The following is a 26,468-nucleotide window of genomic DNA, read 5'->3' on the forward strand; positions in this document are numbered from 1 at the left end:
ATTATAAACACTACCCAATCTGGAGGCCGTGGATCCCCACAGGCAACACGCTAGTTTGACCTCAACTCTACTGAGCCAGTGTCTATTTAACACATGGCTCGACTACTCCTCCTGCTGGCGCAGGAGTGTAGTGCAGTGCTCACTCAAACCAACAGAGAGAGAGGTACCAAAATAGGTTTTATTTCACTTAAGATCATTGTTTAAACATTTTGCATATAAACCTTTTAAAACAAGGAGACATTGTGTAAATTTCAGACTGTACAAAATAGACAAGGAAAAAAAAAAAACGAGTTAATCATACCCCCTCCTTTTAATTTTTAAATGATCCCATCCTTTTAATTTTTACATGATCCCAACACCGAAGCGAAACAAGTGCAGTCTTAACTATTATTCAGAGGTCAACAGCCAGGATGTTTTCCGTGCACGAGTGGTGTCCACCGCTAGTTTTGTCCTTCTTAGCAACTTTAATAATCGGAATAACCCAAAAATTTAAGGCTTCAGTCTCTCTGTGTTAAACTATTTATAGAAAAATGTAAACATTCAAAAGGGATAAGGAGCCATTGTGAGATTAACAGACAAATGCAATCATCAGGTTTGACATTTAAACACATGAAATAAAATTGCAATATCAACTGTTACTGGAATATTTGCAGTACAAAGCTTCCAATTTTAACTAATAGTGGAGTCTCAAATTTTCATATTTTAAAAAGACAGTGTTCATTGTTCAAAAAACAAAAACAAACAAAAAAAAACTACATATCTTGTTAAATGTCTTTGCTGTTCTAGCTAAGGTGTCTCCTCCAAATTGATCGTAGACGGCAACTTTTATGCGAGTTCTACATTACAATTGTTCAATCTTCTCGGGCAATCAAAAATCTGAACGAGCGCAAAAAATAAGTTAGGAAACCACTGCAGGCATTGCGAATTAAGTCAATTAAATGAACTTCCAAAGGAAAGAAGCTCTGCTCTTGAACGCTGTTACACCACCTCATATTTTTCCAACTTGAAAAGGAAAACTGAAAATCATTTAATTTAGAATCGTTACAAGAACCTTAAAAAAAAAAGAAAAAAAGTGAACAGTATGTGACACGATTTCACAGTCCAGACTCATGCCAAGAGAAGAACCAACTAATGATTTAGTGTAAGAGAACAGAAACAACCTCCCCATTGCATAACATATGTATAGCACCCTGCTTTTAATTAGTGTCACCTGCCAGATTCCAGTTCGGCCAAAACACACAGTAATGCTCAAAATCATTAGGTTAATCTTGCATACATCAAACAAAAACGGACACATCCAAAAGCAAACTTACACACTGCACAGACTCTAAGCACACATTAAGCACACACAATGCCTTCCTGGGCATCATCATTCATTATGCTTGTGATTTTAATTATGGCATTGTTCTCATTCCGCAATCCCACCGTCTCCTCCAGGACAGCAAGGTATAATCTTTATAATCTATCTCCATTTTTTACTTGACCTTCTTACCCCTTACCTTCTGTTTTCTTCCCATTCAGATTTAAGACTGAAGTATTTGTTCAAGAGAACTATCACAGCCATCGTCTCAAGAACTCCCTACCACACAGACACGTCCTCAACAGGTTCCCCTGTCCTGTGCAAAGAGGCAGACATGAGCAATCAGAACTCCCCTGACTTCACCTCATGTGTTTCTGGTTCAAGATTGGGCAGATTAGATGATTTTCCAGGCTTGGGTGGGCCGCTGTTTCCCTCTACAAACATGTTAGGGATGTCCTGACCAAAGTAGATCTTACTGTTCGCTGCTATGGCCTGGTACTTCATCAACTCCAGATACTCTGGAGTTAACTTCAGCTGTAAAGAGGTAGGAAAGACCAGACTATGTGATTATATTGACATAATACTGTATTCCCACCCAAAGCTGTTATCAGTGATGTCTTTTACCCTGTTTGCTTCTGCAAACTTGGCAGCAGTGTAATACTCGGCATCAGCCTTAGCCTTCTCCCTCGCCACAAAGGCAGCATCTGGAAAAAAGAGGAAGTGTGAGAAGTTAACAACGGACGTGACACGCCAGTTAAGAGCTGAATTTCTCAGTGTATTGCATTGACGTGACACCTAGAGCAATGTGTTGCAATCTTGGAATGTCTGTGAATCCTACTGTAATTACAGTGCATCCGGAAAATATTCGCAGCTCTTCACTTGTTCCATATTTTGTTGTTACAGCCTTATTCCAAAATGGAGTAAATTCACCACCCCCCCAAAATTCTACTCTACTTTACAAATTTATTAAAAAAAAAAAAAAACAAAACTAAGAAATCACTCATACATAAGTATTCACACCCTTTGTTCAGTACTTTGTTGATCCACTTCTGGCAGCAATTACAGTCTCAAGTCTTCTTGAATATGATGCCACAAGCTTTGTGCATCTATCTTTGGGCAGTTTTGTTCATTCCTCTTTGCAGCACCTCTCAAGCTCCATCAGGTTGGATGGGGAGCGTTGGTGCACAACCCTTTTTCAGATCTCTCCAGACATGTTCAATCAGATTCAGGTCTGGGCTCTGGCTGGGCCACTCAAGGACATTCACAGAGTTGTCCTGAAGCCACTCTTTTGATATCTTGGCTGTGTGCTTAGGGTCATTGTCCTGCTGAAAGATGAACTGTCGCCCCAGCCTGAGGTCAAGAGCACTGAACATTGCTGCATTCATCTTGCCCTCAATCCTGACTAGTCTCCCAGTTCCTGCTTTTACTGAGGAATGGCTTCCATCTGGCCACTCTACCATACAGGTCTGATTAGTGGATTGCTGTAGAGATGGTCATCTACGTGACTTGTTTTTCATGCATCTTTTAATACCCACATGTGAACATGGGCTGTCTATCAATTCAGGGGCCACAGCCATTCAAAGGGTTCTCCTCTCCACAGATTAATGCTGGAGCTCTGACAGAGTGACCATGGAATTCTTGGTCACCTCCCTAACTAAGGCTCTTCTCTCCCGATTGCTCAGTTTAGATGGGCGGCCAGCTGTAGGAAGAACTTTTCCAAACTTTTTTGTTTTTAATAAATTTGCAAAAATCTAAAAAAAACAAACACCTTCTGTACATTTTTTAAAAAATGTGAAAAAATCTCAAAAAAAGCTTTGACATTGTCATTATGGGGTATTGTGTGCAGAATCTGAGGAAAAAAAATTAATTTCACCCATTTTGCAATAAGGCTGTGACATAAAATGCAGAGAAAGTGAAGCTCTGAATACTTTCCAGATGCACTGTAACTACAGTAATCATGTTGATACAGAGCACACTTACATACACCTTTGCGTAAGTGTAACTCAGCTTTTAACCAAATTCCCACAGCACACATTACTCACACAGTCATCTAAAAATGTCAAAATGCAAAAAAAATAAATAAATAATAATAAAAACTGACAGCCCATTCACGTCTTCAAATAATTTTACCCAAACACTCAAGACATAATCACATTCATGTGTTCCTCCAGATGCTTATTTTCTTTTAGAACAGCTGATTCATCTGTTAATCCACAAACAGAGAAACAACTTATTGCTTTGGTGCTATACAATGTCAATCACAGGAGAAGTGAATACAGGCTAACCCTCTATTTCAGAGATCCTCTTCTCTGTCTCTTTCTCCATCACCTTCTGCTGGAACCGAATCTCAGCTACTTGGGCCACTTTCTGAGCCTCTGTGGGAGGGAAAGTTAAGAATTTTAACAGCTGGTCAAAGAGAGGACTTTTTTAAATTCAAGTTACACGCAATGTTTCCCCCTGCTTCCCCATATCAATGTAAGTCCCTTCGGCTGCTCCCTTGTTTGCACTCGGGGTCGCCACAGCAAATCCAAGGTGGATCTGCGTGTTGAATTGGCACAGGTTTTACACCGGATGCCCCTCCTGACGCAACTCCACATTACATGGAGAAATGTGGCCTTCTGGACTGAAACCAAGCGCATTAACCACTTGGCCACCACCCCTGCAAAAAATATTTAATTTCATGTATTGTATCAAAACAAATATAGTACATAATATCTTTAAAACGGAATTTTCCTGATAAATTTTATTAATAAAAGTTGGCAGAGAGAGAGAGAGAGAGAGAGAGAGAGAGAGAGAGAGAGAGAGAGAAGGAGCTCAGACAGTGTTTAGGGTAAATTAACATCAACCATGCTAAGTTTCTTTCTCTATAGTATTTGTTAAAATATTATGGTTAAAAACAATGCAATGTAAGACTGCTGCTGGTTAACAGGTGGGTTTGCATCTGGTTCTGTTCTGCATTTTAAACGGGAAGATTTAGATTCTCATTAGGTCTCTAGTGAAAGTAATATATGTAAATGACATGTTCAAGTAGGAGTTCTGTGGATTAACATCAGCTTGGTTCGAAATTTTTCTGTTAATCATTGTGACATATGTGGAGACAAATTTAACTAATTTAACTCGATTGTGGGGTAGTTTGTTAAATTATGCCGGTAGATTATGTGGCTGCTGTAACCTAGCTAGCAAACATTTTGCCACATACAGTTCCTTCTCGTCACCATGCTAAGTGTTCAGTGCATTTAGGTTTGCCCTCAAGTAGTGAGATGCACGTGGTGCACTGAGAGAGTGGACCTGTTTTTCCCACCAAAAATGGCACCAAAGGTGCTAAAACGTGAAATTACAGTTATCCAAAGAAAAACCTTTGAAGTTGCATTACAAAAACAGACATTTACCAATAATGGCCTTCTTTCTTTCTGTTTCTGCTTCTTTTTCCACCACCTTTTGAGTCTGAGCTGTTATCAACAGGCGGGTCTTCTCTGCTTCCCTGAAAACAAAGAAAACAGTGTTATTTGTCATATTTTCTTCTCTGGACATTTGGACTTAAACTGCGTGGGTACAACATAAGTGAGAATTCTGAACTTGCAGCATAACTGGACTGGTAAAAACAGCTCCACAAAACTCACATGAGCTCAAAGTTCCTCCTGATGGCCTCGGGGATCTTTGGCTTTGTAACACGGACGGCCTGAATAAGGATGTTTAAACAACGCAGAGAAACAGAAGGAAATGCAACCAATGAATAACTCACCAGCTATCAAGATCAAGCTATGGATCAGATTGTGGTGTTTTTGCAGGAAAAAAAAAAAAAGAAAAGTTATGGTTTCAGGGCACCCAAAAGCATTTCTTCCACATTCATATCCTTCATCTACATGACTTGTTTTTCATGCATCTTTTAATAGCCACATGTGAACATGGGCTGTCTATCATTTCAGGGGCCACACCCATTCAAAGGCTGTATTCTGCTAAGATCTGGCCTCTCGATACTGCAGAGGCCCAAGAGACACTGTGCACTGCACAATGACTCTTGGGATTGTCTGGGCTACACAGGATACACACCTGCTGTATCCTTCGTATTAGGGGTTCAATGATTGTCAACCTGGCTGATTATCGGCGCCGATATCTTAAAATATGAATCCCTGCTTCCTGGTTCGTAACAAAGTCCCTCCCACAGCACTACTTGATTTGTTAGACGTCACAAGTTCAGCCTGTCAGTGCTGAAGGCTGCTGTCCCACAAAGTGGCATAGAAGATAGCATTGTGCAGACTGGAGCTGTATCGGTTGTATTTATTTATTTGTTCAACTTCATAATAATGTTATTTATAGCTCCTCACACTTTTTGTGTGAAGGTCATGTTGAAACATTCTGTGAATTAAACATATGCTGCAAAATATTTAAAAGAAAGATTTGTTATACTAAATTTTGACACATTTTACTGCAGGCAAATATCAGCCCTTAAAAATCGTATCAGTCGACTTCTACTTTGTATCCTAGACTGTGCTCATATGCCGCATTCCAAGGAGCTTTGGAAATGCCTAGCCGCACCACTATGATGTATGTGGTTGATGACAGCAGTCTTCAAAGGAAGCAGTCCCTGAACTGAGCCCCAACATCTGTAGGTTGTCCAACAACAGAAATCTCAATCACTCAGAGAAAGTTAATATTTTTCTACCAGTCTTCAAAACGCTGCCCAAACATATTTAATTTTTAATCTGACGTATCATGGTCTTGAGGAAACCAAATTCTTCTATCTGCCATGGTGATGGAGTCCTAGTGCTGTGCGAGTGCGCTGCCCTGTGTGCGTGTGTACCTGTATAGTGAGTCCAGGAGCCATCACGTTAAGATCTTTTTGCAATGCTGTCTTTAGATTCTCATCTATGATGTCTGAAACACAAATAAGCAGCTGTTAGAGTACACCATAAACTGTGACTCACATATTAGGAGAGAACAGGTAATACGCCTTTTGAAGATCAAAATGTCATTCTAGTTACTCACCAAACAACTCAATGTAGACCTCCTGTAATGTGTGTACACTACAGAACTGATTAAGTTCATGATGAATCTTGTTGAAAATTAAAGCTCTGTCATAATCTGCAGTGTAGTTCCTTACTATGTCCACCACTGAAGATAAAAACAAAAGCAAACAGTGTTGCAATACGAAACAGACTGCACAGCTGATTTGCCAACTAAAAATTACAGAAGTGAGGAAATGTACCTGCTGTAGGGACAAGCATATTGACAACCTCTATCCTGTCAAAGTATATCATGACACCACCACTGAAGACAGGGGGGAGAGAGGAAAAAAGTGAACAAGCTTTTCAGTAATGGCACAACATTTCAGCAGCATATATTCAACTTATTTATTTTTACCTTGTTCCACAAGGCACATTTTTTATCTCATCAGTCTGAAGGGTAGTCTGAAACAAAGAGCCAAACGTGATTGGGAAGTAACATGGGTGCTCTGATAAACATACCTGGGGTAGATATGTAACATCAATCATTTTATAAATTGTATCATCCAGTTTATGAGTATAGCAAGTCCCTTCACCTTCTTCACCCTTGTTTCACTCTGGGTTTCCACAGCAGATCTGAGGTGGATCTGCATGTTGATTATTTGGCACATTTCACACAGGATGCAATACTTGACCCAACTCCATATTAAATGGAGAATATGGGCAGGGGTGGCCTTGAACCAGCGTCACAGACCGAACGGTCATCCCTGCCTTCACTGCTCATGCTTATTTCGGAACATCAGCAGCGATTCATTGATTATTGCCTTGTTTCTGCTGAAAACTGACTTTAGAATGATTTAAGAGGTTTTACTTTGTCATCTGATTTGGGTGCACAGAGTCAGACTCAGACATGCTGCTGTGACCCCCCCCAAGTCTTTTGTTACGACATAATGCTGAATCGATAGATGATGACTGGAGTGCAGTTTTAAGCAGAAACTAAGCAATAATCTGTGAATTGCTGCTGACACTCCAAAATGATGTATGCGCAGTGAAGGCAGGTGGGACCGATTTTTAGCAGGGGACCATTCGGTTGGCAACACCGGCAACCTTCCACACAGAAAACAAGTGCACTTAACAGCTTGACCAACACTCCTGCCCAATCAATTTATGAGTATAAAGGTTGGAAAACTGCAGCAGATTGTTGAAAGTTAACCCACGTCTATTGCATCACATTTCATCTTCAACTGTAAGGTTGATGAGTAACATTATGTAAAGGCTGAGGTTGTTGCAGGTTATTTGCTTTTCAAGGAACTTTAAATTTCATGCAAAACAAAAACGAAAGTATGGTTTAAAATTTCATCTTATTTTTGAGGATAAAGTTGGATTCAAATTCAGAATGGCAGTAAATAAAGTGCCATGTCTAATGTTATGTGTCTGTGCCATACGAGATCTGTCCATAAAGTATTGTACCTTTTTATTTTTTGCAAAAACCATATGGATTTGAATCACGTGTGATTGCATCAGCCAAGCTTGAATCTTCGTACGCATGCGTGAGTTTTTTCACGCCTGTCGGTTGCGTCATTCGCCTGTGAGCAGTCTTTGAGTGAGCAGTGGTCCACCCCTCTCATCGGATTTTTATTGCGAATAAATGTCTGAACGATTTGGAGCTTTGCTGCATCAAATTTTTCCAGAAACTGTGAGAGACCTCCAGGTGGACACCATTCGGAAAATTTAGATGGCTTTCAGCGACGATTTTATGGGGATTACACAGATTAAGGAGTGCTCCAGCCGGTTTAAAGACCGCCCACAGTGTCTGAGAGCGTGGCGCACTCAGAGCGCCGATCGACAGGCTCAAACCCCACTCAAACAACCAGATCATTTCCAACGTGAAGGCTTTGTTGATCCGGGACGTCATCTAACTTTCACAAAAAAGGCAGAAGGCGTGGACATCAGCACTTTTTCAGCACATTCTACTGTTACAGGAGTTTTTTTCATGGAAAGAGAAGCGGAGGATTGCGCCACCATGCCGCTCATGGCGCGGGACAAAACCACCTCTCTGTTGGTCTCACAGGACGGCTTTCAGATGGCTCAGACGGCTTCCGGTTGCTTTTCAGTCGTGTGAGTATCCGAGAAATTGTGCATGAGCTGGACATGCCCCAACATGTCCTGTGAGCCTTCATCACGGCGTTGCTTTGCGCCATGCAGCTCTGCCGCGACGCGCGGAGTTCCTCCGCTCCTCTTTCCATGACAAAAACTCCTGTAACAGTGGAATGTGCCGTTCATTTCTAAACTGGACGCTGTCTTGATCTGGTATGTCGTCTGACTAGCACAGGAATTGCGGAAGACGTGGACTTCAGCACTTTTTCGGCACATTGAGACAGACGTGCGGAGGAACTCCGCGCGTCGCGGCAGAGCCGCATGGCGCAAAGCACCGCCGTGATGAAGCCTCACAGCACATGTTGGGGCATGTCCAGGCTCATGCACAATTTCTCGGATACTCACATGACTGAAAAGCAACTGGAAGCCGTCTGAAAGCCACCTGAAAGCCGGCCTGTGAGACCAACACAGAGGTGGTTTTGTCCCGCGCCATGAGCGGCATGGTGGCGCAATCCTCCGCTTCTCTTTCCATGAAAAAAACTCCTGCAACAGTAGAATGTGCCGAAAAAGTGCTGATGTCCACGCCTTCTGCCTTTTTTGTGAAAGTTAGACGACGTCCAGGATCAACAAAGCCTTCACGTTGGAAATGATCTGGTTGTTTGAGCGGGGTTTGAGCCTGTCGATCGGCGCTCAGAGCACGGCGCACTCTCAGACGCTGTGGGCAGTCTTTAAACCGGCTGGAGCACTCCTTAATCTGTGTAATCCCCATAAAATCGTCGCTGAAAGCCATCTAAAATTTTCAGAATGGTGTCCAGCTGGAGGTCTCACAGTTTCTGGAAAAATTTGATGCAGCAAAGCTCCAAATCGTTCAGACATTTATTCGCAATAAAAATCCGACGAGAGGGGTGGACCACTGCTCACACAAAGCCTGCTCACAGGCGAATGACGCAACCGACAGGCGTGAAAAAACTCACGCATGCGCACGAAGGTTCAAGCTTGGCTGATGCAATCACACGTGATTCAAATCCATATGGTTTTTGCAAAAAATAAAAAGGTCCGATACGAGGTCTGTCCAAAAAGTATGTCACAGAGGGCTATTGAATATAGCATTGATACGTCTGGGTTAAACACTCAGCACTAGTTTGAGAATAGACAGTGGAAATGCACTGTGTTGTTCTTAGCCAGAAAGAACACTGAAAGTGAAAGGATTTAGGTTTGGATTATGAGTTGTTTGTATATACACAACAGCACCTGAAAAAGAGAAAATTATTCTTGACAGTACCAAAGAAATAGTATCTGTGTCCTTACTATATAGAAAGAGAGACCATCTTTTCAGAGCAGTTTGTAAACTATCCAAAAGATTGAAGCAGAAGAATGTGAAATATGCAGGAGAAAATAATTTTCTATTAGAGTCCAAAAACTGTTCCTGCAACCTTACACACAGTTACAATGTCACAGAGGCGTGACAGCATCTGTGGGTTGTGGCAGTGCAGTTACAATCATTTAACAGATGCACATGTCAGCCTTACATATGCTATAAATGATGTAGATGTCACACTACCAAAACCAAAACAGGTTACCCTTTGGCCATTCCTCCCAACCTCACCTTAGAGTGCCTGGATTGGAAAGTGGCGTCAACTCAGAACATAGTGCGATTTTGGGTCTAACTGCTCTGAACTACTGAATGGACCTTTTATGTTTTCAACATTATATAAAAAAAAAATAATAATAATTTAACCACATCCAGATACAGGTGCTATCAAAATAAATAAAAAAAATAGTTAAGCTATCAAATTTACATAAATTTCCAATTTATGATGATTTATTTAATTAATTTAAAGCCTGATTTATGCAGTTGCTGCTCTGTAACTCCATGACATGCAATGACGTGCGTGACACTTTTAAAGTTCTCCATCACTGGATTATGTTTGATTATGGAGTAATTTGACCCTGAACAAGCTTTTCTTTCTACAATCATCATCTCCAAATCAAAGATAAGCTGAACATTTTCCTCTTTTACCGACTTCGTGCTTTAAATGTGATGCAGACTTTTCTGATCCTTTATCAGTGTGCACGCTATATAATATGATGGCAGACGAAGGATTAAAAGCAGAAAAGTGTCAAAACTCAGCCTTTTGTGTCTGATTTAACAGCTGCATTACAGGTTGTGGGTCTGAGTCTGAACACCGTTTGAGAAAAACTAAACGGTCAGACTTTTAATCACAGAAATTACTCCTTTCCCACTTTCCACAAATCGGCGAGTGTTGGAGCTGAATTTTAATTTGTGCCTCTGCACGTCCAGACTGCTCGGAGTTTTTAAATGGAAATACATTGTGATCGGGCGGGACATTTTATTAGCTGTGAGACAAAAATCCATTGTACACAGTGTTTATTACATGGAAAACAATACAAAAACTTTGGGACTTTTTTGTTCGGTGACTGCGAATATCTGGTTTATACGACGATGGTTTAGGTGAGTTTTACTGTACATGGGACTGAACAATAAATTTACCTATCTCATAAAGCTTTGACGATGAAGTCGGCTTCCATCCCACATGGCTGACTTTATTTTCCCAAATTTTTCTTCTGTTCGGATCTGAAGGGAATCTGTACATCTTGAAGCCCGTGCTGTACCTATATGTGCATCCAAATGTACAACAACCCGGCATTTTCAGTGAATAAATAAAATATCTGGATTTACATGCAGACACATTAACAGCAAATGCTATTTTTGCCCCAAGATGGCACCATGAGTCACGTGACCGCTTTTTTTTGACTCACCATGTCGCCACTCTCTCTAATAAAGGCACTCTACCTCCCCTCCTCTGCACTGAAGAGACAGAACGCCAGTTGAAATCTTTTAGCAGCTCGAGGGGTTCTTTATTGGGGAAGATCCAGACCTGCGCTGATTGTTGTCGGGCCACATTCTTCATCAGAGGCCTTGACAGAACTGAACAGTTTCTTGGGGAAGGAATTTCTAAAAAGTCAACACTGTCTGCCATCTTGAGCATACAGTGCTCTGTGGGCTATGTCACTCACTCGTTACTTTGTAAAGGTGGAGAGGCGCAGTGGTTTCACAGGGTGTGACTCTCATGCATTAAATGCTCACACACCACCAGTTTGTGCATGTTTTCCTTTTCTCCATACAAATCACCTCATATTTTGTAGTGTTTGTAAATATAAACCCAAGTTGTAAAGGATAGTTTACCTGCACTGATCTGTAAGTAGTAATGAAAGGCAGCATGATATGATATCCAGGACCATTAGGAGTTGTCAGCAATGCTCCACCCCTGAAACAAATATATTTATATTGTATGAACTCAGATGTCAACAGCACATCACCTGCACACAGCATCTAATTTTCATTACAGATTCAATACACTAACTTTTTTCAATACAGTGACATAAACCAAAGTACATACTGTAACTTGTGAAGCTTGACCCAGAGAACGTTATTATATTTGCTTGATAAAGAGTTTAATCAATTACAGAAAATGAACTTATTGTGAATCAACTACTTGATTAACATAGTAATCAATTTTCAGGCCTAGATATGTTGGGAACGTTCCACAAAGGTGTTGGCTAAAGATTAATAGCAGGTTTTCAGGGTGTGCTTTTGAGGCTGTTTCAAGGGACTGCATTCTGTTATAAGGCACTTGCCATTTTGCCATGTCTTACAAATTGTCAACACTTACGGTAATATTTAAGTAATGTCCCTCTGAAATTCTAGTTGTGCATTTACAGTGTTCTTGAAAAGTATTGGAACACTTGGCATTTCACACATTTTAATTTGTTAATGCCATTACAAATCCAAAAAAGAAAACATAACAGAAATGCAAAAAATAAAAATGTCTAAAATTATCTTCCTTAAACTCAATCTGAAAGCAAATCTCTACAACTTCATATAAATGAATTAAAAATATAAAAGACAAGCTAATGGGCTGCATAAGTAATGGAACACTTTGGTATAATACCTGTAAATAATTAGTTTTCTGCTGTTATTGATGATAAACTTTGCTGGAAAACACATTAATTTTGTTAAATCTAAAATGTCAAAAGCCATCGCAATTTTGCATAAAGCACGAAATTTCATTTCCCAACACTCATTACCTATTTTACATCATTCATTCATTGCTCATTCCATATACAGGGCTGTGAAATGAAAATTGTGAAATCCGAGGAAAATTTGCAGGGGGTCTTGAGGGGCGGGGTACAGCTCCCCAGGAGCCAGGGTCTAGAGCCCCGTGGGGCCCCAGAATTAATTTTTTATCTAATGATACTTTTTCAGCATCTCCTGAAAGAACAAATCTTAAAATTAGTGGATATTTAAATGATCCTATATTCAACCTTTTATTTGACCTGTCAATAATGATGTTGAAACAACAGAATATGACGTGGAAGTAGGACCTGGAATGATTTTCCTTTTAATTGTAAACCAAATTATGCATTAACTACAACAATTAAACCACATGAAATTTATGAGGACTGAAAAGACTGTTACAGCATTTCAAAACCACAGCTAAAGCTTGTAGAATATTTGGAAAATCATGGTAAAATATCAATAACATACCTTATAGCAAAAAGTCACATATTCTTGTGTAAATTCATGCAGCCTAAATCAATTTAAAGCCACAATGTCTTTTTTACAATGAAAGAAAGTCTAGATTAGTGAAAAAAGTCACATAATCTTGTTTAAAATCCTGTTTGTACAGCAGAATGTTTATTTTCAAGGGAGAGAAAAATTCTTACCGCGTTTCCTGAGAGGGCACAGTTCACTTTCCCCGTTTATTTTATCTTTCAGGTGTGTTGATGAAGCCAGCGACGATTTCACGGATTCTTGTCCTTATAAGACTTTTCAGACAGTCTTTCTCGCCATCTTCTCTCTGTGCGACGTCGCTCCGTGACACAGACATGCTGCACAAATCTTCTTTTAAAAACTTGAAAGCTCAAAGTTTGGGATGTCCACATGCTAAGTTTAGCTTAAGCGTCACACAGGAGCCACACAGCGTCGCCGCAGCAACCAACCAGTCCTGCTTTACGACAACTGTCATAACAGCTACACTTTGAGTGGCATTTTTCCTCCGCGAAACTCCGCGGATCCGAGGAAACCGATTTGTATCTGTAACACACAGCTCAGTGTCCACGGACTTATAAAACTTACACGATGTCGTAAAAAAAGAGAACGCTTTGCAATAAGCATTTTAAAAACTCAGTGATGTTCATGATTAAAGAGTATAACACTAACACCCCACCCCCCTCCCCATGATGAAAACTGCGGAATCCGCGGAGTTTTCACAGCCCTGCATATATGACCTACTGTATTGAGGTATGGGGAAATACATGTAAAACGAATACTAATCCAATATTTTTGTTGCAAAAGAAAGCTAAAGAATTATTTGTAACAAATCATATTCCGAGCCAACGAATCCATTGTTTGCTTGTTTACATATTCTAAAATTCTGGGAGTTGGTTGACTACATTACAATACAAATTATGTATAAAGTTAAAAATAAACTGCTGCCGCAACATGTCCACAATCTGTTTAAGCTGAGGAACTCCAGTAGTTCCTTAAGAGGAATTTTGTTTTTTGAGAAATTGAAGATCGGAACTACTGCAAAGGGTCACTGTTTCTGTTAAAGGGGTTAACACCTGGAACAACTGTCTTGACAACATTAAAGTACTTTGTACTTTGGTGGACTTTAGGAGGCATTACAGGAATTATAAAATTTTTTCTTATAGTTGAAGACTTGGGTTTATTGTTTTTTTTTTAATTGCATGCTGTGTGACAGTGTTTGTCTGGTTGTATTCTGAAAATTGTGTTTATGGTTGCATGCCTGTATAAATACAATAGTGTTCAGAATAATAGTAGTGCTATGTGACTAAAAAGATTAACCCAGGTTTTGAGTATATTTCTTATTGTTACATGGGAAACAAGGTACCAGTAGATTCAGTAGATTCTCACAAATCCAACAAGACCAAGCATTCATGAACAATGTCTTGAACGTCCCATTTTCCTCAGGCTTTCAAAGAGAAAAGCATGTTCAACAGGTGCTGGCTTCATCCGTAAATAGGTGACACCTGATTCACACCTGTTTGTTCCACAAAATTAACGAACTCACTGACTGAATGCCACACTACTATTATTGTGAAGACCCCCTTTTCTACTTTTTTTTTTTTTACTAATAGCCCAATTTCATAGCCTTAAGAGTGTACATATCATGAATGCTTGGTCTTGTTGGATTTGTGAGAATCTACTGAATCTACTGGTATGTTGTTTCCCACGTAACAATAAGAAATATACTCAAAACATGGATTAATCTTTTTAGTCACACAGCACTACTATTATTCAGAACACTACTGTATGTGTATATATTTCTTACTTTTAGTGTAAGGGATGGGCAATTATAAGCTTTGCTTCTGCCCCCACCCTTTTGGCCACACGGGATCTGTGTAAAGTGGTTTTGTTATGAGTTGTTTTTGTTGTTGAACTGTGTACCGAATAAATTCATTCATTCATTCAGTCATGAAGCTATATAACTGATGATGCAAAATATGCACTGTGCACAATTTCTCCAATCTCAGCCAGAGAAACCTATACCTTCTGGGTTGCCTGGGTGTCTTGGTGGCTTTCCTCACTCTTCTCTTTCTTGCAGTCACTACGTTTTTATAACAGTTAATAATATTTTATCATTTACAGGTATTATACAAAGCGTTCCATTATTTACGCAACCCATCATCTTGGGTTTTATATTTTAATTAATTTATACCAACTTGTAGATATTTGCTTTCAGTTTGAGTTTAAGTAAGATAACTTTAGAAATGTTTATGTTTTGTATTTGAAATGTCATACTCAAATTAAAATGTGTGAAATACCAAGTGTTCCAATACTTTTGGAGGGCACTGTATAGTCCAGTTCACAAATATTGACTGCCTAATTTGTGAACATGGATCAGTAATCTGAAGACAGTGGTGGCATGGTCCTTTTGTCTGAATAGATAATTGGTGCAAAGATCATTTGAGTCAGTCATTATGAGTATGGTTATTCCTGTCAAGCAAATAAAGTAGAGGATGGTGTTTTGATACCTGTAATACACAGCAAGGTGACCTTCTTCAATCTTGTGAATGGAGGAGTGTAACAGGATGGCCATCACTCCTGCTATTGCTGCAAATACTGCCCCAACATGCGGCATTGTCATTCTCACCAGGACTCACCTTTAGAGACAGAAGCATATTTCTCATTCTTAATAACTTGGATTGTAATTCTGTCCATAAAGAACTCAATGCTTCAGAATTTCCAATTTTCCTTACATATTCATCTTTTCCAACCCATCATAAACATGAATGAAAACATGGCATCTTTAATTCTAGAGAGCATGTTTGACCAATTTAAAAATGTATGGCATTTGTGCACAAAGTTTTTGGCTGATTAACTGAATTTTTCTCTCTTCTGAAAATTGATCTGAAAATCTGAAAACGCACAAAAATTATAATTTTCGTGCATTTTATGACCAAAACGGCATCTTTATTTACAATAATTGGATCTTCAATTTTGAAATATTTGCCTATGTGTCTTGTACTTTTAAAAGCTATTCCTTAATCTGTTTTATGCCATAATGGGTTTTAATTATTGCTTTTACTTATGTTTTTACAACATGAAACTTATGCACCTGCTGGTAATTACACTGATGGGCTGGTCCAGTATCTGCACATATACCGTACAGTATAAATAACTCATTAAGTTTTATCTACAAGTTATCTCCTTGAACTATAGGAATCAAGAAATACAAATGCCAGCTTGTGTTGCCTTTTTTTTTTAAAGTTACATTACCACTGAAGACAGTCTGATGCCAAATGACACAAATTTTACACCATGTTTCTGACAGAGTGTTCGAATTTAAAAACTATACAAAAACACGAAAAAAAATTAGTTTACATACGCTCAACATTAATATGAATATTATAGCAATATTAGCCTTTCCTTTGAACTGTTCTTTTCTCTGGCAGAATGACTGTACAGTCCTACAGCTTAATAAACAAGGAAAACAAATTCAAGAATTTGGTTAAAAAAACAAAACAAAAACAAAGTTTAAATTCACTTAGGTGTTCTGCAATCAACAGAGTCAAAATTCCACATATAGTGCATCCAGAAAGCATTCACAGCGCTTCACTTTTTCAACATTTTATGTTACAGCCATATTGCAAATGTGAGTAAATTCACTTCACGCAAATTCTACTCACAACACCCCATGATGGCAACATCAATCAATCAATCAATCAATCAATTTTATTTACATAGCGCCAAATCACAACAAACAGTTGCCCAAGGCGCTTTATACTGTAAGGCAAGGCCATACAATAATTACGTAAAACCCCAACGGTCAAAATGACCCCTGTGAGCAAGCACTTGGCGACAGTGGGAAGGAAAAACTCCCTTTTAACAGGAAGAAACCTCCAGCATAACCAGGCTCAGGGAGGGGCAGTCTTCTGCTGGGACTGGTTGGGGCTGAGGGAGAGAACCAGGAAAAAGACATGCTGTGGAGGGGAGCAGAGATCAATAACTAATGATTAAATGCAGAGTGGTGCATACAGAGCAAAAGAGAAAGAAACACTCAGTGCATCGTGGGAACCCCCCAGCAGTCTAAGTCTATAGCAGCATAACTAAGGGATGGTTCAGGGGTCACCTGATCCAGCCCTAACTATAAGCTTTAGCAAAACGGAAAGTTTTAAGCCTAATCTTAAAAGTAGAGAGTGTGTCTGTCTCCCTGATCTGAATTGGGAGCTGGTTCCACAGGAGAGGAGCCTGAAAGCTGAAGGCTCTGCCTCCCATTCTTCTCTTATAAACCCTAGGAACTACAAGTAAGCCTGCAGTCTGAGAGTGAAGCGCTCTATTGGGGTGATATGGTACTATGAGGTCCCTAAGATAAGATGAATGAAAATTTAAGCAATGCTGTCTAATAATACTGCCTAAGGGAAGCATGTATAAAGTGAATAAAATTGGTGCTAGCACAGAACCTTGTGGAACTCCATAATTAACCTTAGTCTGTGAAGAAGATTCCCCATTTACATGAACAAATTGTAATCTATTAGATAAATATGATTCAAACCACCGCAGCGCAGTGCCTTTAATACCTATGGCATGCTCTAATCTCTGTAATAAAATTTTATGGTCAACAGTATCAAAAGCAGCACTGAGGTCTAACAGAACAAGCACAGAGATGAGTCCACTGTCTGAGGCCATAAGAAGATCATTTGTAACCTTCACTAATGCTGTTTCTGTACTATGATGAATTCTAAAACCTGACGAAACTCTTCAAATAGACCATTCCTCTGCAGATGATCAGTTAGCTGTTTTACAACTACCCTTTCAAGATTTTTTGAGAGAAAAGGAAGGTTGGAGATTGGCCTTAATTAGCTAAGATAGCTGGGTCAAGTGATGGCTTTTAAGTAATGGTTAATTAATGCCACCTTAAAAGCCTGTGGTACATAGCCAACTAATAAGATAGATTGATCTATTTAAGATCGAAGCATTAAATAAATGGTAGGGCTTCCTTGAGCAGCCTGGTAGGAATGGGGTCTAATAGACATGTTGATGGTTGGGATGAAGTAACTAATGAAAATAACTCAGACAGAACAATCTGAGAGAAAGAGTCTAACCAAATACCGGCATCACTGAAAGCAGCCAAAGATAACGATACGTCTTTGGGATGGTTATGAGTAATTTTTTCTCTAATAGTTAAAATTTTATTAGCAAAAAAAAAGTCATGAAGTCATTACTAGTTAAAGTTAAAGGAATACTCGGCTCAATAGAGCTCTGACTCTTTGTCAGCCTGGCTACAGTGCTGAAAAGAAACCTGGGGTTGTTCTTATTTTCTTCAATTAGTGATGAGTAGTAAGATGTCCTAGCTTTACGGAGGGCTTTTTTATACAGCAACAGACTCTTTTTCCAGGCTAAGTGAAGATCTTCTAAATTAGTGAGACGCCATTTCCTCTCCAACTTACGGGTTATCTGCTTTAAGCTGCGAGTTTGTGAGTTATACCACGGAGTCAGGCACTTCTGATTTAAAGCTCTCTTTTTCAGAGGAGCTACAGCATCCAAAGTTGTCTTCAATGAGGATGTAAAACTATTGAGCAAAGCCAATTGAGTCTAATAATAGATTAAATGCAGTGTTGAGGCTGTCATTCTCAGCATCTGTGTGGATGTTAAAATCGCCCACTATAATTATCTTATCTGAGCTAAGCACTAAGTCAGACAAAAGGTCTGAAAATTCACAGAGAAACTCACAGTAACGACCAGGAGGACGATAGATAACAACAAATAAAACTGGTTTTTGGGACTTCCAATTTGGATGGACAAGACTAAGAGTCAAGCTTTCAAATGAATTAAAGCTCTGTCTGGGATTTTGATTAATTAATAAGCTGGAATGGAAGATTGCTGCTAATCCTCCGCCTCGGCCCGTGCTACGAGCATTCTGGCAGTTAGTGTGACTTGGGGGTGTTGACTCATTTAAACTAACATATTCATCCTGCTGTAACCAGGTTTCTGTAGACAGAATAAATCAATATGTTGATCAATTATTAGATCATTTACTAACAGGGACTTAGAAGAGAGAGACCTAATGTTTAATAGACCACATTTAACTGTTTAGTCTGTGTGCAGTTGAAGGTGCTATATTATTTTTTCTTTTGAATTTTTATGCTTAAATAGATTTTGCTGGTTATTGGTGGTCTGGGAGCAGTCACCGTCTCTACGGGGATGGGGTAATGAGGGGATGGCAGGGGGAGAGAAGCTGCAGAGAGGTGTGTAAGACTACAACTCTGCTTCCTGGTCCCAACCCTGGATAATCACGGTTTGGAGGATTTAAGAAAATTGTCCAGATTTCTAGAAATGAGAGCTGCTCCATCCAAAGTGGGATGGATGCCGTCTCTCCTAACAGACCAGGTTTTCCCCAGAAGCTTTGCCAATTATCTATGAAGCCCACCTCATTTTTGGACACCACTCAGACAGCCAGCAATTCAGGAGAACATGCGGCTAAACATGTCACTCCCGGTCCGATTGGGGAGGGGCCCAGAGAAAACTACAGAGTCCGACACTGTTTTTGCAAAGTTACACACCGATTCAATGTTAATTTTAGTGACCTCCGATTGGCGTAACCGGGTGTCATTACTGCCGACGTGAATTACAATCTTACCAAATTTACACTTAGCCTTAGCCAGCAGTTTCAAATTTCCTTCAATGTCGCCTGCTCTGGCCCCCGGAAGACAATTGACTATGGTTGCTGGTGTCGCTAACTTCACATTTCTCAAAACAGAGTCGCCAATAACCAGAGTTTGATCCTCGGCGGGTGTGTCGTCGAGTGGGGAAAAACGGTTAGAAATGTGAACGGGTTGGCGGTGTACACGGGGCTTCTGTTTAGGGCTACGCTTGCTCCTCACAGTCACCCAGTCGGCCTGCTTTCCCGGCTGCTCGGGATCTGCCAGAGGGAAACTAACGGCGGCTAAGCTACCTTGGTCCGCACCGACTACAGGGGCCTGGCTAGCTGTAGAATTTTCCACGGTGCGGAGCCGAGTCTCCAATTCGCCCAGCCTGGCCTCCAAAGCTACGAATAAGCTACACTTATTACAAGTACCATTACTGCTAAAGGAGGCCGAGGAATAACTAAACATTTCACACCCAGAGCAGAAAAGTGTGGGAGAGACAGGAGAAGCCGCCATGCTAAACCGGCTAAGAGCTAGTAGCTGCGCTAAGCTAGCGGATTCCTAAAAACACACAAAGTGAATAATGTGTAAATAATTTAGAGGTGATTCAGCAGAGGGAGTGCTTTAGTTAAGGCACGTGAAGATTACACTGTGAAACAAATCGTTATCTAGGTAACTAGAGCAATCTAACTGCGCAGATTAACAGCTAACAGATACAGCAAAACACCGCTGTTCTCCGGAACAGGAAGTGATACAATACCGCAGTGAGAGCCAACGACCAGTAGAGGCAAGCCCTCATGAAAAAAGGTTGTTTTTTATTATTATTATTGCAAGTCTTCTTGAATATGATGCCACAAGCTTGATGCACCTATGTTTGGGCAGTTTTGCTCATTGCTCTTTGCACCACTGTTTCCTCCAAATGTCATGCTCCTTTGTCTGCAAACTCTGGACTGCTTTACCATTGTCCATGTAGATGTCAATCACTAAAAAGCATGCATTTATGTATAAACACTACGCTGTGTTGATCATGTTGGAGTGAAATATCGCTGGAAGGTATAAATCCCACATTTCAACTCAGCTCAGCAAAAGCATTTACACCCACACCAAGTGCGCTGCTCTGCAGGGTGAGCCACTGAGCTTCTCATTTGAGAAACATTTTTTCATGTTATATTAACTGACTGCAATGGCAGCAAAACAACTGGTTTGTGGGGGTTAAAAATATGAAGCGGTTACAGTTGGGGCTGCTGCCGTAATAAGTGAAGTGCACATCTCGGGCCGCGCGGTGCATTATGGGTACACCGTAATTTTTCGGTTACCAATCCACATTCAAAGACGGCGGAAAGCAGCGAGGAGTGCTATGATTTGGACCATTTCAACTGCTGGAAAGTTGACAATTTAAAGCATTTTTGTAAGCTCCGCGGATTGCCTGTTACAACCAGGCCTGCATACAGCAGTGGACAGAAACGGAAAGAAGAGTTTGCTGCCCTTGCGTGTACTGCATCAGTACAGAAACTACAGTCACTTGCCCAGTTCTGGATCATTGGCAGTTCTGGATCACTGCTGTAGTATTTGTGCCGCCGTTTATCGTAATCAGCACGAATAAGCTAATACTTGGTACCAATGGAAAGATTGATGTTTTGTCTACAAACGACAACAAGCTCGACCAGATCCAGCCATCCTTGTGATCAGCAGAGGAATCAAAACGTCTGCGGTGTGCGTGCTTTTTCTCACTCACTCATTCCTCCAAGTTTTAAAGTAACGATATCTAAAACATTGCAAAGGTGAGTTAGCCATTCGGTGTTTTTGGTTCTAGAGTGGGAAAATACTTACTTACTTGCATAGAAAATGTCAGTGTGTTATGTCTTGCTGTTTAATTGCTGCGCGCATTTATCTCCGACGTGAAAATTTGCCGGTTGCGGATCAATGAAACAGCAGCCTCGTGTCTGTAGTTGTGAGCCATGTGTACTTTAGGGGTCATCTCAAAATCACGAATGGGCATGAATGTGGGGGCTTTTACTTTTTAATTCAGGAGAAATCTCTCCTCCACACTTCATTTTTTGCTCGTAAAAACGTATAACGGCGCCTTTCGAAACCAAGTAAATTCTCATTTAATAAGTATAATTTATATCATTTTGTGTTCAAAACACATTGTCAGGCACAGTGTGTATCATTCTGCATTAGAAGAGCTCCAGCCAGATGCCAAGAATGCCCCCAAAGTGACAGAGTGTCGTGATCCGGAACCGGCAAAAGTGATCCATTTCTGGCACACATAATGTGGCTTCACACTTTAAGTAGAAGCGCTACTCCACCCAGACTTTTTCAGCTAAATAACATCCAAATACCCAAAACAACAATACATAATTAAAGGACATTCAGTTGCATTATGGCTCCGTACAACCCCTGGCAAAAATTATGGAATCACCAGCCTCTGAGGATGTTCATTCAGTTGTTTAATTTTGTAGAAAAAAAGCAGATCACAGACATGACACAAAACTAAAGTCATTTCAAATGGCAACTTTCTGGCTTTAAGAAACACTATAAGAAATCAAGAAAAAGAGATTGTGGCAGTCAGTAACGGTTACTTTTTTAGACCAAGCAGAGGAAAAAAATATGGACTCACTCAATTCTGAGGAATAAATTATGGAATCACCCTGTAAATTTTCATCCCAAAACTAACACCTGCATCATATCAGATCTGCTCGTTAGTCTGCATCTAAAAAGGAGTGAACACACCTTGGAGAGCTGTTGCACCAAGTGGACTGACATGAATCATGGCTCCAACACAAGAGATGTCAATTGAAACAAAGGAGAGGACTATCAAACTCTTAAAAGAGAGTAAATCATCACACAATGTTGCAAAAGATGTTGGTTATTCACAGTCAGCTGTGTCTAAACTCTGGACCAAATACAAACAACATGGGAAGGTTGTTAAAGGCAAACATACTGGTAGACCAAGGAAGACATCAAAGGGTCAAGACAGAAAACTTAAAACAATATGTCTCAAAAATCGAAAAATGCACAACAAAACAAATGAGGAACGAATGGGAGGAAACTGGAGTCAACATCTGTGACCGAACTGTAAGAAACCGCCTAAAGGAAATGGGATTTACATACAGAAAAGCTAAACGAAAGCCATCATTATCACCTAAACAGAAAAAAAAACAAGGTTACAGTGGGCTAAGGAAAAGCATTCGTGGACTGTGGATGACTGGATGAAAGTCATATTCAGTGATGAATCTCGAATCTGTATTGGGCAAGGTGATGATGCTGGAACTTTTGTTTGGTGCCGTTCCAATGAGATTTATAATGATGACTGCCTGAAGAGAACATGTAAATTTCCACAGTCATTGATGATATGGGGCTGCATGTAAGGTAAAGGCACTGGGGAGATGGCTGTCATTACATCATCAATAAATGCACAAGTTTACGTTGATATTTTGGACAATTGAAAGGATGTTTGGGGATGTTTCAAGATGATAATGCATCTTGCCATAGAGCAAAAACTGCGAAAACATTCCTTGTAAAAAGACAGATAGGGTCAATGTCATGGCATAGGGTCAATGTCAACGAGTAGATCTGATTTGATGCAGGTGTTAGTTTGGGGGATGAAAATTTACAGGGTGATTCCATAATTTTTTCCTCAGAATTGAGTGATTCCATATTTTTTTCCTCTGCTTGGTCTAAAAACGTAACCGTTACTGACTGCCACAATATTTTTTTCTTGATTTCTTATAGTGTTTCTTAAAGCCAGAAAGTTGTCATTTGAAATGACTTTAGTTTTGTGTCATGTCTGTGATCTGCTTTTTTTCTACAAAATTAAACAACTGAATGAACATCCTCCGAGGCCGGTGATTCCATAATTTTTGCCAGGGGTTGTATAGCGGCACTTTAAAAAAGGTGATCCGGAACTGGGCAACGTCTGTACCGTTGGTGCTGACAAAGGAGGAAGAGAGCTGCTGTCGAAAATGACTACCAGTCCTTGTTGATAGTTGGAGACAAACAAATTTCAAAATCACCAATATTAATATCTTTAACTTCGATCGCCTTGTTCCGCCGTGAATAAATTTAGACGCCCAGCAAAACAGCGCAAGCCGTGTATGGCAAAATATCGTCCAGTTCAATTCTGCCAGAACTGATTTCATCACAGGTTCTGGTACCGATGACGTCATACGAATTAGCCAATCAGATAGGAGAACCGGCAAAACATTGCTAGCTGTAAAATATTGAGCGCATAGACAACTTATTTGGGGGCAGGTTTTTCTTTTTTCTGGCAAGTTACACAAGATAAATGTCAGTTACTTGAATGCGTCAGCCGATAATTACTTTCTACTAATTAAAATTCAAACATACAACTTTACAGTGTGGGTTACGTTAATCAAACAACTAAGCAGCCATTTGGTAACGCCGGGGTGACACCAAACTTGCCTACAAACCGCATGTTTTTTTTTTTTAGTAGCGAGCGAAATTATCTAGAAGCGACAAATGGCAACACCGAACTGCAAACTGTACGTCACAGTAAAACTGCTAACGTTAGCATGATATTAGCGCAGAGTTGTAAGTCGAGAAACCAGGACGTTAAGTGCGTTCTTCTGTCACTACATAATGTGTCAAGACCTCAGCCATCACAAATGCATCTGCTAAAACAAAACTGTAAGGATTTTAGTAAGTTAATTTAAATACGCCAACAACAAATTCCGACACACCCTGTGGTTGGCTTGTTTCAATAGCCAAGCTAACTGCTACTAGCTAGCTATGTAGCTTAGGAAGTCAAGTCACTCCTCCAAGCACTGCCAGCTCGAGGCTAACATTTGCGATCATCAAGCTGCTCACGCAGCGAACTAACTTAACGCTCCCTTAAGACTGATAATTAGCCGTGCTTAAGCGTCAGAATAAAGCACTAATTTATGAATTTTAAAAAATTACCGCCGTGCACAAACACCTCCTCCTCTTCTGGCTTTCGTCGACCCATCCCCCCTCCCATACGCTTCCTACAGGTTTCACTATTGTGCTGCGTTCACGTGTTGTCGGATATCAAGAGGCTAGCCGTCGATCCAGATCATGATTGGAAGAAAACGGATTGAAATGTGGATGTCTGACGAATGGTCACTGTCGATAAAGATGGTGATTATGATCTAAAGATTTGCTGAGGCAAACTTTTGGTTTCCACTAAAATCTGTTTAAAATCGGTCCGTTGGGCGAAGCTTCGATCGATTATATACGAGAGGCATCTTCTGGTCACAAGTGTGTATTACAAGAAATGTGATGAGCAATATGTGTCTAACTAACAGAGGTATAGTAGGTCACCCGGGTGTGTTACTAAATATATTCAAGTTTGAAGTATTCTGTGTCACAGAGCCACCTGCACAGTGGGCACATGCAGATGCCCATCAGAGTTTGGATCCAAATATAGACTTAGGTGACTCATATCACAGAAGTCTAAAAAGTGTCTGCTTCAGGCCTAAATAACCGCTTCCACAGAGCAGGTTCAACATCCACAGTCACGGAATTGTGGAACTTTGAGGACAACATTTAACTGTAAATGGTAGATAATAACATGGATATTCAAATCAGTGAAATAATTTAACAGGTAAAGCAGGTATTAAGTTCCAGTAAAAGTAAAGCAGGTACTTTCACATTTATACCAAGTGATACTTAACAAAAGAACCCTTGTTCTAATATTTGCAAATGTATTATTCTTTTTTACTAGCATCATTTTACACACAGTGGCAAAAACTATTTCTTAATGGTTGTTATAACTTAAAGACTCATTCAGAGTCAGATATTGTTTTTGTATCCATCCCCTGACTTGTGCTTTTCAATCATTTTGTCATGAAACAGAAACAGGATTTCTAAAGCCAAAATAATTATTAATTAATTTAGATTTTGTTGTTAAAATTTGCTGTTGAAATTTTCTGAATGAAATGCACATATTTAAAGAATATTGTATAAAGAACCTTGTTTTAAAAAACGTGGTGAAAGAAAACAAAATGTAAAAGCTTTGGAGTGTGAAGGTGAGTGTATTACAAAATAGATGTATATATTAGTTGATTTGTATCACAGAAACAGAAAATGTATTGATAATAGTATTGATAATAATATATGAGTGAATGTAATAATGTGATGTTAGAGGACGAAACTTAAATGAAGCAATGTATGAAATAATCCCACAAAAGGAAATTTCATCTTTGCAATCGCGCAGAAAAGTAAAAAAAAACAAAAAACGAAAGCTCCAATAAGTCAGTCAACTGAAAAATAACAACTATAACCACACATCATTTAGAAAAAGGAAGGCAGACTGCCACGTGCAGCGCCTCATTTGGATGTGTCTGAAGCTTGGAGCTTGAGTTCCCTACGTTTCTCCTACAAATGGGCGTTGAGCTTGTTTGGAGGTTCTAGCAGGGAGCGCAGCTACTGGTATACCGACGATGGTGCTCGTCCGCTGGGGTAACTTGTCCTCATCGACCGAGCGCGGAGCTTCGGGAGGGACACACATGGAGCGTTGAGGGAGGAAGGGGACACCCGCCTAGCCAGCCAGATCAGCCGAATCAACCCTAGCGATCAATGGGGTGACAGATGTCGCAGATCGCCCTCACATCCGAGTTTCTACAGTAAGCTTCTAGCTTTATAAAAAGCATCCAGCGATCCAACATTTTAGTCAGGGTGTTGTTTAATAGCGTCACGATTTTTTTTTAAATAATTTTTTTTCGTTAGGATTTTAAATTTTAAAACGTCCCACCAATAAAAACATACAATAAATTACAAATAAGGAGCGATTCAATTCTAGAATCTGCCAACAACACGTTTCCCATAATGCATAGCAGTAAATGCAAAACAGCGACGCGCTTATTCACCAGAACCTACCAATCACAGCCGTCGGATGTTTCAGACGTTCTCTCACTGGAGAACTACGGGAGAACCCCGTTCACTATAAG

At 40.0% G+C, this 26,468-nt stretch overlaps 1 protein-coding gene across 1 annotated transcript; it reads right to left on the minus strand.

Annotated features, from left to right (window-relative positions):
* Positions 1-156: 156 nt before the first annotated feature.
* erlin1 (ER lipid raft associated 1) lies at positions 157-24,569 on the minus strand. The gene is made up of 12 exons (XM_034185199.1): positions 24,460-24,569; positions 15,424-15,552; positions 11,549-11,630; positions 6,662-6,708; positions 6,507-6,568; positions 6,287-6,412; positions 6,102-6,175; positions 4,921-4,979; positions 4,690-4,781; positions 3,586-3,675; positions 1,925-2,004; positions 157-1,834 (listed from the first exon to the last, which is right to left on the minus strand). The coding sequence occupies exons 2-12, from the start codon at positions 15,534-15,536 to the stop codon at positions 1,643-1,645; spliced, it is 1,017 nt and encodes a 338-aa protein (XP_034041090.1). The 5' UTR covers positions 15,537-15,552; positions 24,460-24,569; the 3' UTR covers positions 157-1,642.
* Between the last annotated feature and the right edge of the window lie 1,899 nt (positions 24,570-26,468).

The sequence above is a fragment of the Thalassophryne amazonica genome, chromosome 13 (genome assembly GCF_902500255.1).
Source record: "Thalassophryne amazonica chromosome 13, fThaAma1.1, whole genome shotgun sequence".
Lineage (NCBI taxonomy): Eukaryota > Metazoa > Chordata > Actinopteri > Batrachoidiformes > Batrachoididae > Thalassophryne > Thalassophryne amazonica.

Coding starts and splice junctions, on each gene's coding strand:
- erlin1 (XM_034185199.1), bottom strand. CDS start 15,536: ATGACAATGCCGCATGTTGGGGCAGTATTTGCAGCAATAGCAGGAGTG. Junction 6,569..6,661: donor AATGTGCCTTGTGGAACAAG/GTAAAAATAAAT, acceptor CCCTGTCTTCAG/TGGTGGTGTCATGATATACT. Junction 4,782..4,920: donor AGGAGGAACTTTGAGCTCAT/GTGAGTTTTGTG, acceptor CTTTGTTTTCAG/GGAAGCAGAGAAGACCCGCC.